The 13,157-nt window shown below is 38.9% G+C and overlaps 1 protein-coding gene across 1 annotated transcript in view; it reads right to left on the bottom strand.

Moving 5' to 3' along the window:
* Positions 1-13,157, bottom strand: part of PEX5L (peroxisomal biogenesis factor 5 like) — a 101,639-nt gene that overhangs the window by 14,682 nt on the left and 73,800 nt on the right. The window contains exons 3-6 of the mRNA XM_063408593.1: positions 7,405-7,516; positions 5,391-5,591; positions 4,190-4,316; positions 3,574-3,670 (exon numbers count right to left, since the gene is read on the bottom strand). Coding sequence (XP_063264663.1) covers positions 3,574-3,670; positions 4,190-4,316; positions 5,391-5,591; positions 7,405-7,516 — 537 coding nt within the window. The remainder of the gene's footprint in view (positions 1-3,573; positions 3,671-4,189; positions 4,317-5,390; positions 5,592-7,404; positions 7,517-13,157) is intronic.

Here is a 13,157-nt window from a genome sequence, read left to right as displayed (position 1 = left end):
AATATGACATATTAATTCAAACCTCTTGTAGAATATCACACATCAACATTTATCAACTGGACCTGTAATCTGATCAAAGAATTTAATTTGTTTTTCTTGACACAGGACTCTATTGATAGGCTCTAATTATGTTCCTGGCCTTTCCATTATTTATGACTTGGCTTCTGCAAACCATTTGATTACTTCTGCTTTTTACCCATTTGTTTCCAGTGACTGCCACTCCTTAGGTCAAGGACAATCCTGTAAATGAGGGTGTTCAGAGCAGGCTGTACTGCAGGAGGGCAGAGTGAGCTTCCAGGGGCAGCACAGAGGTGAGGGGCAAGAGGACAAGAAGCAGAGTCCCCTCCTCTGCCACAGGACAGAGAATACACTTTGTCCCCACATCCTCCCCACAGGAATGGACTTTATCTCCCATTAAATGGACAGCAGGAGGGGAAAAAAGGTCATTAACCAAAGCCACGTCAGCTGCATTTGCATATAGACAATGCAGATCGTGCTGTGGGTTGTGACACCCAGAAATGAAAAGCCCCATGAAAAGCCCCAAACTCGCTATTTTTGCTGGTCCAGGGAGGGAGGGGATGGGAATGGAGTGGCAGCACTGGAGAAGTGCCCAGATTCAGCAGGAGGTGGGGTGGGACTGTGCCTTCCCCAGGGGATGCCCAGGCTGTGCCCAAGGCTGGGCACTGGGGTTTGACATTTTCACCCCTCCACAGCAGAGCTGCTGCAGCTGATCAGGGCTTCTGTGCTCAGGGACAAAACCTCCCATGCCAATGCACTTGCACACACTTTCCTGCACTTTTACTCTGCTTATGTGTTTAACTGTTGGTGAGAGGCTTAAATTCCAGTCCTAACTTCTGATCAAGTCTTCAAAGAATGAGCTAAATCTGTCCCCTGTAACTCCTCATTTCCTTAGAGTAAGAGGCACATCCAAGGAAAGTTAGCGCCTTTGGTCTTTCTGCAGATATTTGGGAGAAGTGGGGAATTAATTTTACATTCTAAATATTGTTGCCTCGAGCTGGAGATTTCTGTGTTTTACAATACCTTTGTCTAAGAGCATTGACATATTAGAATTAGGCACAGATTTTTAGCATGTCAGGGGTTTTGTATACTCTGTGTAAGCAATTAATTATTTAAAATGCCCAGGAAATTATTGATAGAGTTAAAACAAGAGCAGACTTTATGCACAGACAATGGAACATATTATTTCCCTCTGCAGTTTACAATATTAAGATTAAAAATAAACCTTCAAAATTGTCCTCTCCCCCCACCAGACACTGTAGGATATCTCAGTACCAATAAAAGCATAACGAGGAACTTTTCAGAGTGGCAGATAAAAGAAAGAACAAGGAAACTTTGGGCTAGTGCTATTTAAGAGTTAATAATATGTAAAATATGATGTGAGTAAATGCTGAGAAGCAAGACAGCCACATCCAGTGATAGCCACCAGTGACCTGCCCATTACAGCCTTCAAACACATTTCTCCCTTCATAGTTCAAAGCTCATCTTTTGGATTTGGTATTGGCACAAGTGCTGGTAAACAAAGGATTTTGTTAAGAAGATTATATAATTTTAATGAAAATATGACCCAGTTACTTAACATTTCACTTTGAGGAGCTAAATCTAACACGCCAAAGGTGAGTGATGAGGTGATTGGGAAACTGCTGATGGAAAGCTGCAGCAAGTTTGACAAGATGAAATCTTCAGGGTATGGCAGAATGTGTTGAATTTGTAAAGGTTGCCCTTAAATGAGATAGACAAGACCTATAGAGGACAAAGTATGGAAAACATATGCTTTGATAAAAGCCCTAACGTGATTTCTTTTGCAAGCAGATTAAGAACTCAGTCAAGACAGATGAGGCTGTGTTGGGAGCTGACAGCTTTGACACTCCAAGTACCAGCAGGATGAACAGGCAGTGAACAAAACCACATTTCCAAATAACCTACCTAGAATAAGGACACATTCTCACTTCAGGTCATTTCTCTGCATTAATAATTACCAGTTTAACATTTTATTACTCAAATGGACCACAAGTTTGGAACAAGCAGGTTAAGACAAACCAAAACAAGACATGAAATGTTCCAAGACAACAGATAAGAAATTTAGTCTTATTTTTGTTTCAAGTTGGCTTATTCAGCTTCATGTTTTTTTTTTTTTTATTTTGAAGTATCAGTCATTTTAAAAACATTATGGAGCCTCAACTAACTGAACTTAAACTGAGTGAAAAATGTGGATTTTTTGCTTTGGCAGTTATTCTAGTGGAAGATGAAAAGGAAATAGATCATATAGAGATACACTGCATTTGTAATTGCTTTTACAAAAAGCCACAGCATTTAAATCCTGTGCCTGTGTACTTGACTTACACACATCTTGGTTGAACACAAATGTCCTGGAATTTGGATCTATTGGGCTGAGGAACAGCTTCCTAAAAGAGGGGCAGAGATGCTTCAATATGAGCTGGACAAAGCACATGAGAACACAACATCCATTTCAAGTGGATGGCATCCTGTAACTGATCTTTTTCATTACTAAGATGTACAAATCTATTGTAGAGAAAGGAAAGATATCATGCATTACAACTAGTGTGAGGCTTTCCAGAGGGGAAAAAGACCCTGTTTGTAATGTAGAAATGGCAGGGAAGTAAAGGACACATTTTACTAAGAAAACGCCAAAAAAGGTGTATAATCTTAGGATACACATTTGGCAGGTAGTGTCGCATTTTTCCATTTTCAAATGAGGCTATTATTTTTCATTAATTTCCAGATTTTCTATCTGACAGAAATTTTTTGAAGTCCAGGCCTAAAAATAGCTATGGAAGGTGAGAAAATTATTTTTAACTAAAAGTTGATCCACCAGAAAACTCTGTCTTCCCCCTCCCAGTGGCAATGGCTGAAGTCTCTAAGTTAGAAAGTAAGAAGCAGCAAAGAAGGGGCGTGAACAACCTGATTTATTGGAATGCACATAGAAATATTTGTACCTGTTCGTGCATACATACATGCAACCCTCAGCAATCATTTCCAACAAGACCTGTCCAAGACACAGCACAACAGTGGAATTGGGCAAATCTACAAACCTTTAGCCCAGAGCCCTCCGTATTAGAGTTCCTTTTCCAGCAGGAAAAAGTCCTGTGACCACACTGCTCCCCCACCTGTGGAGATAAACTGCTAATGAACATTGGTGTCATGATTGTTTCCTGTTTTCCCTAGAAATTTCCCAGTCCTGGGAATTCCTGCCTGGCCAAGGCACCTAAAGGAGAGGTATTTAACACGGCTGGGAACCACTAGAAGTCTGAATTTCAGAACTGGAGGGAGGGAAAAAAGATGGTGCTGTAAACTGTAGTTTGAAGGTTTTTCCCTCTTTACAGGAAGGTCACAGTTCACTGCAGAATTAAACTCTGAATGTTTCAGATGCTGACAGTTAATTTCATAACCTCTTCATTTCAGAGGTGTGTGAAGATATTTTCCCTGATGATCCTGAAAATATCCCTTGAAGAGTTCTCCCAGAATGTCAGTGGTTAGCCAGTGGAAGTTCCTCCTTGCCTTTTTATTATTAATAAATCTTCCAAATCCTCTTACCTGTATTGCAGGTGCAAGTTCTAATTCTGAGGCTGAATCAGAGTCCAAGGCACTCTTGACATTAGTCAGCTCAGACTGTGATCTGTTTTCTGTGGACCTAGAAATAATGCATTTATTTACACACTCAGCACTGGGACACTTCACCCTGTGGCTTTCAGATTCACAAGAACACCCTGAATAATTAGGTTATTTCTTTTAACTGAATTGTTTAACTTCCAGTTATCAAAATGCCTGGACTCTTCTTTGTGTTCTCACTCTTCTATTTCATAGATAGGGAAACTGAGGCTAGACAGAGACACAGGACTGAAAAATGTCTATTTTTCAGTCAGTGTGTAAAAATCAATCACCACAATAAAGGATTTCACTGCATGTCTCTGTAGAATTCTCACCACCATTTATTAAGCACCTGCCACTTTCCACAACATTAAAAATTGCTGGCAAAAATGGCATTTTATAGTGCCCTTGCTTATGATACATTGTCAAAAATATGTGCTTGAACACATTTAATGTGATCATAACAGGTTTAATAACATGATTTGCTATCTGGCAAGCATTTCTGTGAATTAAGAAAGCTGGGCTGGAAATATTTTTTTTTAAGGAAAGTAAAAAGTTGTACCACAAAATCTCTTTTGATGGAGCTCTGGATGATGATGATGTTCGCTCTGCAGAAGGGTGGGCCTTGCTACTCCTGTCTCCATGAAAACTGACATCATCCCATTTCTCTATCTGTGTCTGAATATCAACTGAAAAATAAAGAATAGGAAAATATGAATCCTTTAAAGAAACTACTTCTGAAAATTTTATCTCCCCTGTAAAATGTGTGTTATAGAGAAAATATGCCATCAAGGCCTATATTTTAATAAAGGTCCCACATACAGAAATATTGTGCACCTTTCTGGTTGATATGGTGTGAACATATCTGGAAATTCACAGCATTTTTCTAAATCTGTTAGTATTCATGGTCAGAATGGCAATGGAACTCTTGACTTAAAATCAGTGACTTGTAGGTAATTTAGACAAATTGTAAAAATGAATCTTCTTTTATAGTTTAACAGGTAAAAATGACTATGTAGGCAACTGATATTATTCAGTCATGTGCCAGACTCACTTTGCAAAGATCAGATGTTCAGCTCCTGTTTGAAGATAAAGGTGTCTAAAAGGATTTCTGTGCTGATGAATGGAAAATTTGCTGCCTTGGTATAAATTACATTTACCTTGCAAATTTCTCAGTTGCACTGCAAGTAATTTAGTTTGGATGGAACTAAATCAAATTCACCTTTTCCAAAGCTTGTCAATAGATCAGGCTTGGCAGGATATTGAGTTGTTTTGGGGATTTTTTTTTCAGTCTGTGTAAATATATCTCTCTTGTCAAGAATGGATTTCTTTTCTCTCCTATGCATAGATAAAGCAGTATTTACAAATATAAATGTGCATTTCTGACACCTGCAGTTCTGAAAAGAACAACAGTATGGGCTGACTCTCATTTGTGTCCTTCACCAATTTCTCATCACACCCCTACAGATTTTTCTACCATTTTACACACCCTGACTAAATTCCTCTTTCCAAAAAATTTAAAAATTTCATTAGCACATTTAGTGACAACTTAATAGGTATAACGGCAAAAACAAAATGTAAAATGTGTTCAGAGTGTTTAAGGTTTAAAGTGCTTCAAGTAGTTTATAATGGGGAGCAAAGGTTACACTGCTGAAAGGTGGTGCAGAAAAATTCTGGTGTTGCTCATAATTTTGTGATAGTAGCCAGGGGAAACTTGTGCTAAGCAGGGCTATGGAGCACTGATAAAACAGCTACACTCTTACCTAAATCTAGAGAAGACTTGTCTGCAACTCTGCCTTTCTGCTCAGAATCCACACTGATCAGGTCAGGATTCTCTGTCTTCTTTCTGTGGGTTGAAGCTTTTAAGCCTTCACTTCTTGAAGGATTCTCTGATTTCTTTGCTTTGTTTTGGGTTTGTAAGACAGGTTCACTAAGATCCAAGAGATCCAGACCTGTTGATAATACTTAGAGACAAAATGTTAAAATTCAGTGTTGTTTTAATTCAAACAGATCACTTTTTAAGGTTTGTTTTAATGGGGGAAAAAATTCTGATATGTTTGCATTTGGCTAGGGTAAGTGTGTATTTCCTGGTGAAAGATCATGACCAGTATATTAAAATATTCCTGGGGATTTCAAGTGTTTAACTGAGAGCAGTTTAGTGGATTTGCAAAAAAAGCTTTTCCTCTGAAAATCTTGAAGATATCTGAGTTCTTATGGCTGGGGCCTTCACAGGTGAAGCCCTCTTTTGTGAAGGTTCCCTGTTCAACTGAGCTTTTAGATAAGATTTGGTTTAATCTCATATTTGTTATGTCCTGATAACAGTTGCTGAGGGCAGCTGTGTCTCAATCCATTTGGGAATAGCTGGAGCAGACAGACCCCAGGGTGGACCTGGTCATAAAGGAGTGAAGATGTTGATTAATGGTTTCTGTTCTTTGGGCCATAAATACTGAATAAAAAGTCTAATGCCTTTTCTATTAAGGACTGTATCAGCATGAATGTTCAATTTCAGCTCTTCTTTTAAAATTTGCCTAAAGAGTAACGTTCACAATTCTTTAGCATGTAAAAGGTAGAAAAACTCCTTCTTTATCATCGTGTTACAGGGCAGGGGGTTTTGACAAATCAGTTTGCATTATCTCTTGCAGTGCTTTACCTGTGTTCTTGGAAATCACTGAGCTTCATCAGTCTTCATAGAATAATTTTTCATTTCTAAATTAATCTAATTAACACTCTCACCCCAATCTGATAGGTATTCAAGGCAGGTATAAAATTTACAGGTACATTTAAAAAAACCCACCATTCTTAAACAAATTGAAATAGTTCTATTTATCCCTGTAATATCTTCAGCTATATTTTTTAAAGGGAAAAAATACTACTTACAGTTGTTATCTAATTCAGTATTCCAGCTTTTGTTACTAGAACTTGCATGCTGTTTTAGACACGTATTAATTAGATGTCAAGATATTCACTCAGCTGTCAATTATTCATTTAATAATTTGTGTATAAATTTTAATTAAATGACTTTTAATAAGCCAAGTCAGTTATGAGACAGCCAGAGACCACAGCAGTGCTGTGCTGATATTATTGTGTCTCAGTGATCTGCTCAACAGCATCGATCACCTTTGCACAGGTATGGAGTAGGAGGGGGTTAATTTCTAAAAATACTTCCAAAGGACAATATGCTTCAAATAGAGTTCAGTATAATTCAAAATTTTGGGGGGGATTCACTCTTATTTTTTATTACCTTCTCTAATGCCTCATTGCAACACAAAGGAGGAAAGAAATACAGTAGATCCTTTCACTAATGAGGTGTCTGAACTCAGCCTGGATAAAGTGCTTTGATACCTCCCCCCTTTTTCTCTCTAACATCTCATCCAAGATTTCATTTTAAAAAAAGTCTTTCTAGAGTAAGGAATGTGTTTGATTAAAACCAGACTAAATGTGGGTTTTCCCACAGGTTAAAATTTTGCAACACCAAATACAGAGAATTGATTCAAACTCATATGTACATCCTGTGAGACTTAAGCAAATTGCATTAATTTCAGTCCCAAAGATCTGCTGGAATGGATGTGATTTGAATCACACCAGGTTTCCCCTAAAATATAACAAACAAAGTTTTTCTTCTAATGGGTCAGGCAATTACAATTCAATGCCAGCTTGTGATTTTGTGCACACAGTAACAAACCAAGAAATCACTGGACAAAAATATGCCATAATTAAGCTAAAACTAAAACTAAAACTATTTTTCTCTAGTGAGGGATAGTAAAGAATGTTGTTTACCTGCAGTGTTCGATGTTACAGGCCTTGCAACAGCTTCTGGCTTAGTTTCACACAGAAAGTCATCAATGGAGGGGCTCAGGAGGGGTCTGCTCTCCTGTTGCTCATTCACCAGCTAGCAACAAAGAACCCCAGGTCACAGAGTGTTCTTGGGATGCAGAATTTACAGAAACAAAACATATTCTCACAATATCATGTGCTTTATTTTTAATTGTGAGAGTAAGATATTGCAGTTAGACGATGCACAAATAGCACTGGGATTAAAATAATAATTAAAAAAAAAGGTTTAGTTACTTTTTGGGGCAAAATTATATTCCAGTTTAACAAATCACACAAAAAATAAAGCAGCAAGATGATTTTTCCTTAGCAGTGATTGCATACTATTGCTTATAGGGCTAAAATTGCAGGGCCTGATGCAGCTCCCTTCAAATCCATGGTGAAGTTGCCCTTCTCTATCACCAGGAGGATAAGCAGGGATTGGGTTGTGGTTTTTTTTTGGAAGTGGCCTTTTATTCCCACAAGTAACATGCTTCCCCACAGAACTTCCACAATAGCATTTCATCTTGCAAATAACCTTAGCCCATTAAACAATAACCTGCTGAGACAGGAAACATTTCTCTGCCATACAACAACATGGGAATGACAGTGGATGGAGCCTGGTGAGTGCATGAACTTCCTGCATGGCTGTGGGAAGACCCATGAAAGGCTTTTTATTTATGAGCAGTTTTCCATTTTTAATTGCATGAATGCTTTGTTGTTCTGCTACCTGACAGAAATCTCTGTACTAGGGGCTATTTTAATTAGGAATTAAAAAGAGAACAGTACAAGTCTCAGAAATAAAAGTCTCCTCTTTGCCATCTATTTCTGATTGGAGGATCAAAACCTAAGCTGAGCTGGAGGGATGTCTGATGGTGTGCCCTGCACTTACTTTATCTTAATTTCTTTATCTGAAACAATGTTCTCTCACTATTGCTTTTGTTTCAGCTTTATTTTATCCTCTCCATATTCTTTTTGACCTTCTATTCTCTTTTTCAATTGTTGAATTCTTTGTCTCAGATATGTTTGAATTTTTAAATTTAGGATGCTAATATGGGCTAAAACTGGCCACAAAGGCTATTTACTCACCCTCATATTTGTTAAATATGATTATCACCAAAGTTATTACAGCAAACCAGATTAGAGTCACTGCTGTTCAGTACTTGATTTCTGTATTGCAAAGCTGCAGTAAAATACTGGAGGTGTTGAAATAATAACAAGCCCACTATTTCAATGGCTCAAACATTTAAGCTGATATCTAACACTGCCTTGCTGTTTGTGTGCACAAATGCATCTGCCCAGGAGTTTTTTGCTCCAAAGCACCATTTTCCATGAGCACCATGGAATTCAGATGAGTGATTGCCTGCCCAGCTGGGCACAGCACAACGTGCAAATGTGAGGTCTGAATTTGGAAATCTGGCAGTGATGCTGTCCCAAACTGCAAATGTAATTCTGCTAAACCAGACTGCAGATGCACCTCACCAGGGAATTAATCAGGGGGGGTTCAGCTCTGGATTGCCTGTCCAGGTCTCTGTCTCATTCAATGCACAGAAGGCACCTGCTTAATATGGTAAATCTCAACACTTGATTGGAAATTGCATTTATATCAACTGCACACCTCTGATTTACATTCTCCCCAGGTCTGCAAATTTACCTAATGATGATATTTAGAACTTAAGAAGACCTAACTTTTCTTTTTATGATTTGGTGACAGTCCTTACTCATGACTATTTTGAAAACATGTGGAGGCCTTAAGTCAAGAGTTGAGTCTTTTCCAGACTACTTTTAGAATTTTAAAATTTTTATCCTGATATCAGGAAAAGTTGCTTGTATATATTTTTCTTTTTGCATTTACACCACATAAAGAAAAATCCTAGACTGTTTGGAGAGGAACAGGAGGGAAGAAAGAAGTTTTGTAGGAATCCGTGTAAATATAAAAAAAATCATAGGAAATACTCTGTTTCTTTATCTGTATGACTATCAATAGGGAATATAATATTATCACATAATATTCAAGTGATCAAGTTTCCCATTAGATTCCACGGAAATTTTCTTTAAGAGGAAAGAATGGGGGAAAGATGAAATGAAGAAAGATTATGAGAACCAAAGTATCCAAGGTCACTCATTGCAGACAGTGAAGAATAGAAAATCTGAAGACCAAGTGGAAAGGCAGTTTATTGCCCAAACCTGCTGCAGAGGTCAGAGAATAAACTCTGGGAAGACCAGAAATAATGTTAAGAATCAGAGTCATGGAGGGTTAGGAGACAAGACTTAATAAAGATCTAAATTTTACCAAGGTCTAACTGAAGTATGAGGTCGGATAATATTTTCCTTTCAAAGATGGTTATTAAATCTTTAGATTTTTCTTTATTATGTTTATTAGATTTATTACATTTTAAAGGAAGACTAAAAGAGTTTGACTCAGGCTGACAAAATGACAATTAAGTAGGGCTGTAGTTACTCTTCATGTACCCATAAAGGGAGAGTGGTCAGATGACACTGGAGGAGCAAAGTTATTTCAGCTATAGAGAAATGTTTGCCTGATAAGAGTTCTAAACTGGGCATGAGAACATCTGGTCTGGGAATTAAAAGAACTGAACTATCACAGCAGTGAATGGTGTGAACAGTGGTTTTTTCTTACTGTAGGGGGGCAAAATGCCCACCTATTTAAACTGGCTTTTGCCAAGCCTTTTTCATGGCTGTCCATGAAGTGACTGTGCCCCAGAGGATCCCTCCTAGTCCTGTGTCCTATGCTCCCATGCCTAAGGAGAGGTAGGAGTGTCTTATTGAAAGATTTGTTCCTGTGAAAAATAATCTGCTGTCAGCTCAAATGTTTTTTGTCAAAACAGATTGCAAAAACATGACCACGTCTACTAATTCTCAGTAAACACAAACTACGTATTCATAGCAATAGAAAATACTAGAAAAATACTATTTTGACGTGAAGCAGACATTTAACAGTGAATTAAGGCTCAATAAGTCAGAGTGCCATGCAATGATATTTTTTCTGTAGAGAAGTGGGCAGTGGGGAAGTTTTCTGACATCACTCTGTAAGAAATGCCACTTGTTAAGGCCTTGGCCTCACACTTAGAATTTCATTTTGCTGCCTCATATACTGTACCAAATTTATCCCTTGCTTAATACTGCTCAAGTTATTAGAGTTATATCAGGCATGAATTTGGAGTACTGCATAAAAGATTTATGAGATGAAAACTATGATCTATATTAAACCAATAATTTATGGTTCTCAAGCACCTTTCAGGTTGAAAATCACAGAATGCCTTAAAACATTCATGAATCAAGCCTGGCACCACCACAGGGCTGAGGAGTATTATCTCTGTGTGGCAGATGAAGGAAGCAAAGTGAAATTAAGAAAGTCACCCAGCACCCCTGGGTGTTGGAGAAGCAGCACTGGGGTCAGGAGCCCGATCCCACACTGGATTTATGTGCCCAATATCTGTACACAAGGCACGTGGCGCAGACTCAGCCTGGGAAAATGGGGATATCTCAGCTCTAATTTAGCCACTGGGTGCCATAAATTCTCATAATGTCCCTAGGAACTTAAATTCTCTTTATAAGATTCACTTTAATTAAAGAAGAAGCCCACGCACTCCTTTAATTGAGGGATATGTGAAATCTGTGGAGGTTGATATTCCCTACTACCAACACATCTGAAGATGCTCATCCATAGTGAAAGATACTCCAAATTCAAATGAGTCTTCTGGGAACAGCACAGCAGAAAAAGGTGGTTTTCTTACCCTAGTACTGCTACTGCAATTTTTCATTCCAAAAAGCCTGTAAGTGGGGATTTTGGGTGCTTTGGGAGAGATATTGAGAGAGTCAGAAGTGTCTGATATCAGCCCCACTGCTTCAAAATATGCAAAGCAAGGATCATTTTGCAGCAACTAGGGTATGGTCCTTCCATCCCATTTTATATCCTCTCTTACTGCACTCCTGATCTTGATCTGTTTGCAGTGCAAAAGCATGCTGGTTTGTTTCTTTTTTAAAATTTTACTAGGGCATAACATAATGCTAGTCCTTAAGATAAATTATTTAGACTCTAAATTGGGAGGGTTTCCAGTCAGGCATGGGCAGCTAATTAGCACCTATGTTTTGAGCACAGAGTGAACTAGTTCTCTTAAATTGAGTGCCTAAATTCCCTCCATGTTCAATAGGGAGAGATAAATGCCTAGAAAAGCAACTCCAGAGGGAGATTGTGCCTGCCCAATTTAGGCTGTCCCTCAGGAGGCTCTCAAAGGCACCTAGCTTTCCCCCTGGCTATATATGGGTTTTATTTTAGAAGGACTGGCTTAAAAGGCATCTAAAATGTAGATGTAATTCACTACTGAAGTGAGTTGGATTGAATTTTGGATTGGATCCATTCTGTTGCCTGAGCCTGATTGAATTACTCATGGTGCTAATTTAGGAAACCCCAAACTGGGTAATCCCCTGGACTGCTCAGCAGCAAAGCTGCTTCTGGGCACTGAGGCTTTCTCCTGTACTGCCCACTGAGGGTGGTGAGGGGGTGGCTGGGCTGCATCAGTGACAGGAGCTGCTCCAGAAGCCCCAGGGAGTGGTAATGGACACGAGCTCATGAGCACAGGAGAAGGCAGGAAATGTTTAACTCAGATTTTCTGCTGGAAAAATTTATATTTGATCTTTGCTCTGAGAAACTTGTCTGCCCTTTGGGTGACACTGGACAAACAGGCAAAAGATCAGATTGATTCCAGCAGTTTGTGTTATGCTTAGGCAGAGACACCAGCTAATTTCAATTACCAATAATTTTTATGATACATAACAATGGTTTCCTGACAGATTCTCTGCACACACCTGGCACCTCATGACCCTTGGTGGCACTCACTGGGATAAGAGGAAAAAATCAATTGATTTCTACTACCTTTCTACAAACTGATAAATGGGAACCCCAACTAAGAACGTAAGTTATTGTTTTCTAGAGTGTAACTGGAATTATTGGTCTGACAATAATTTGTGTCTGTGGATCATTATCTTGGCAGGATAAGAACTGGAAGATGTCCTCTCCTGGTTGCAGAGGGAACTCCTGACAAACTCAGTAGTCTTATGATAAAAGTTAAATTGCATGAATTTTGCTTTTCTTCTTTTCTCACTTTTCTAGTATGTTTATAAAGATTCCACATTCAAAATTACTGCTTCACACGCTTTATTTATTGTATGTAGTAAGTGTGATTACTTGTTTTTTTGCCTCATCCTTGTGCCAGAGTGATGCATTAATTTTTCTCTGTCACTCTAGTAAGAATGTATGTCTCAATGAAGCTGACATGAGAACCCAAAATCTGGTTTTCCCCAGAAGAGAGAATCAATTCACATGGGACATGGTGTGACTGATTTCCAGCTCACGTGAATTGTGTGAAGCTCTAAAACTGAGTTCATTGCACCCTTTGCAAAGAGCAGCTGGAGCTGCTGCCCCTCTGCCAGCCCTGCTCTGGTGATGCCACTGCTCTGCTGTGGGTGCCTGTGGATCAGAGGTGACAATTCCTTACTGAAACCACACAAGCCAAGCCACCCCCCAGGGCCTCACACAAACAGCTCTCAGGTTTGTGTGAAGTCAGGGAAGCTGTGGGAGGATTGCTGTAGGCACTGCATTGGATATTTGAATTCAGGTGCCAGCTGTGCTGTGCAAAACCTTTGCTTACACTGCATCTCCACAAAGAGCAGCTGCACTGCTGGGTGACAGCTCCTGC

The sequence above is a fragment of the Prinia subflava genome, chromosome 11, assembly GCF_021018805.1.
Source record: "Prinia subflava isolate CZ2003 ecotype Zambia chromosome 11, Cam_Psub_1.2, whole genome shotgun sequence".
Lineage (NCBI taxonomy): Eukaryota > Metazoa > Chordata > Aves > Passeriformes > Cisticolidae > Prinia > Prinia subflava.
This window is presented reverse-complemented; position numbering and strand designations above follow the sequence as displayed.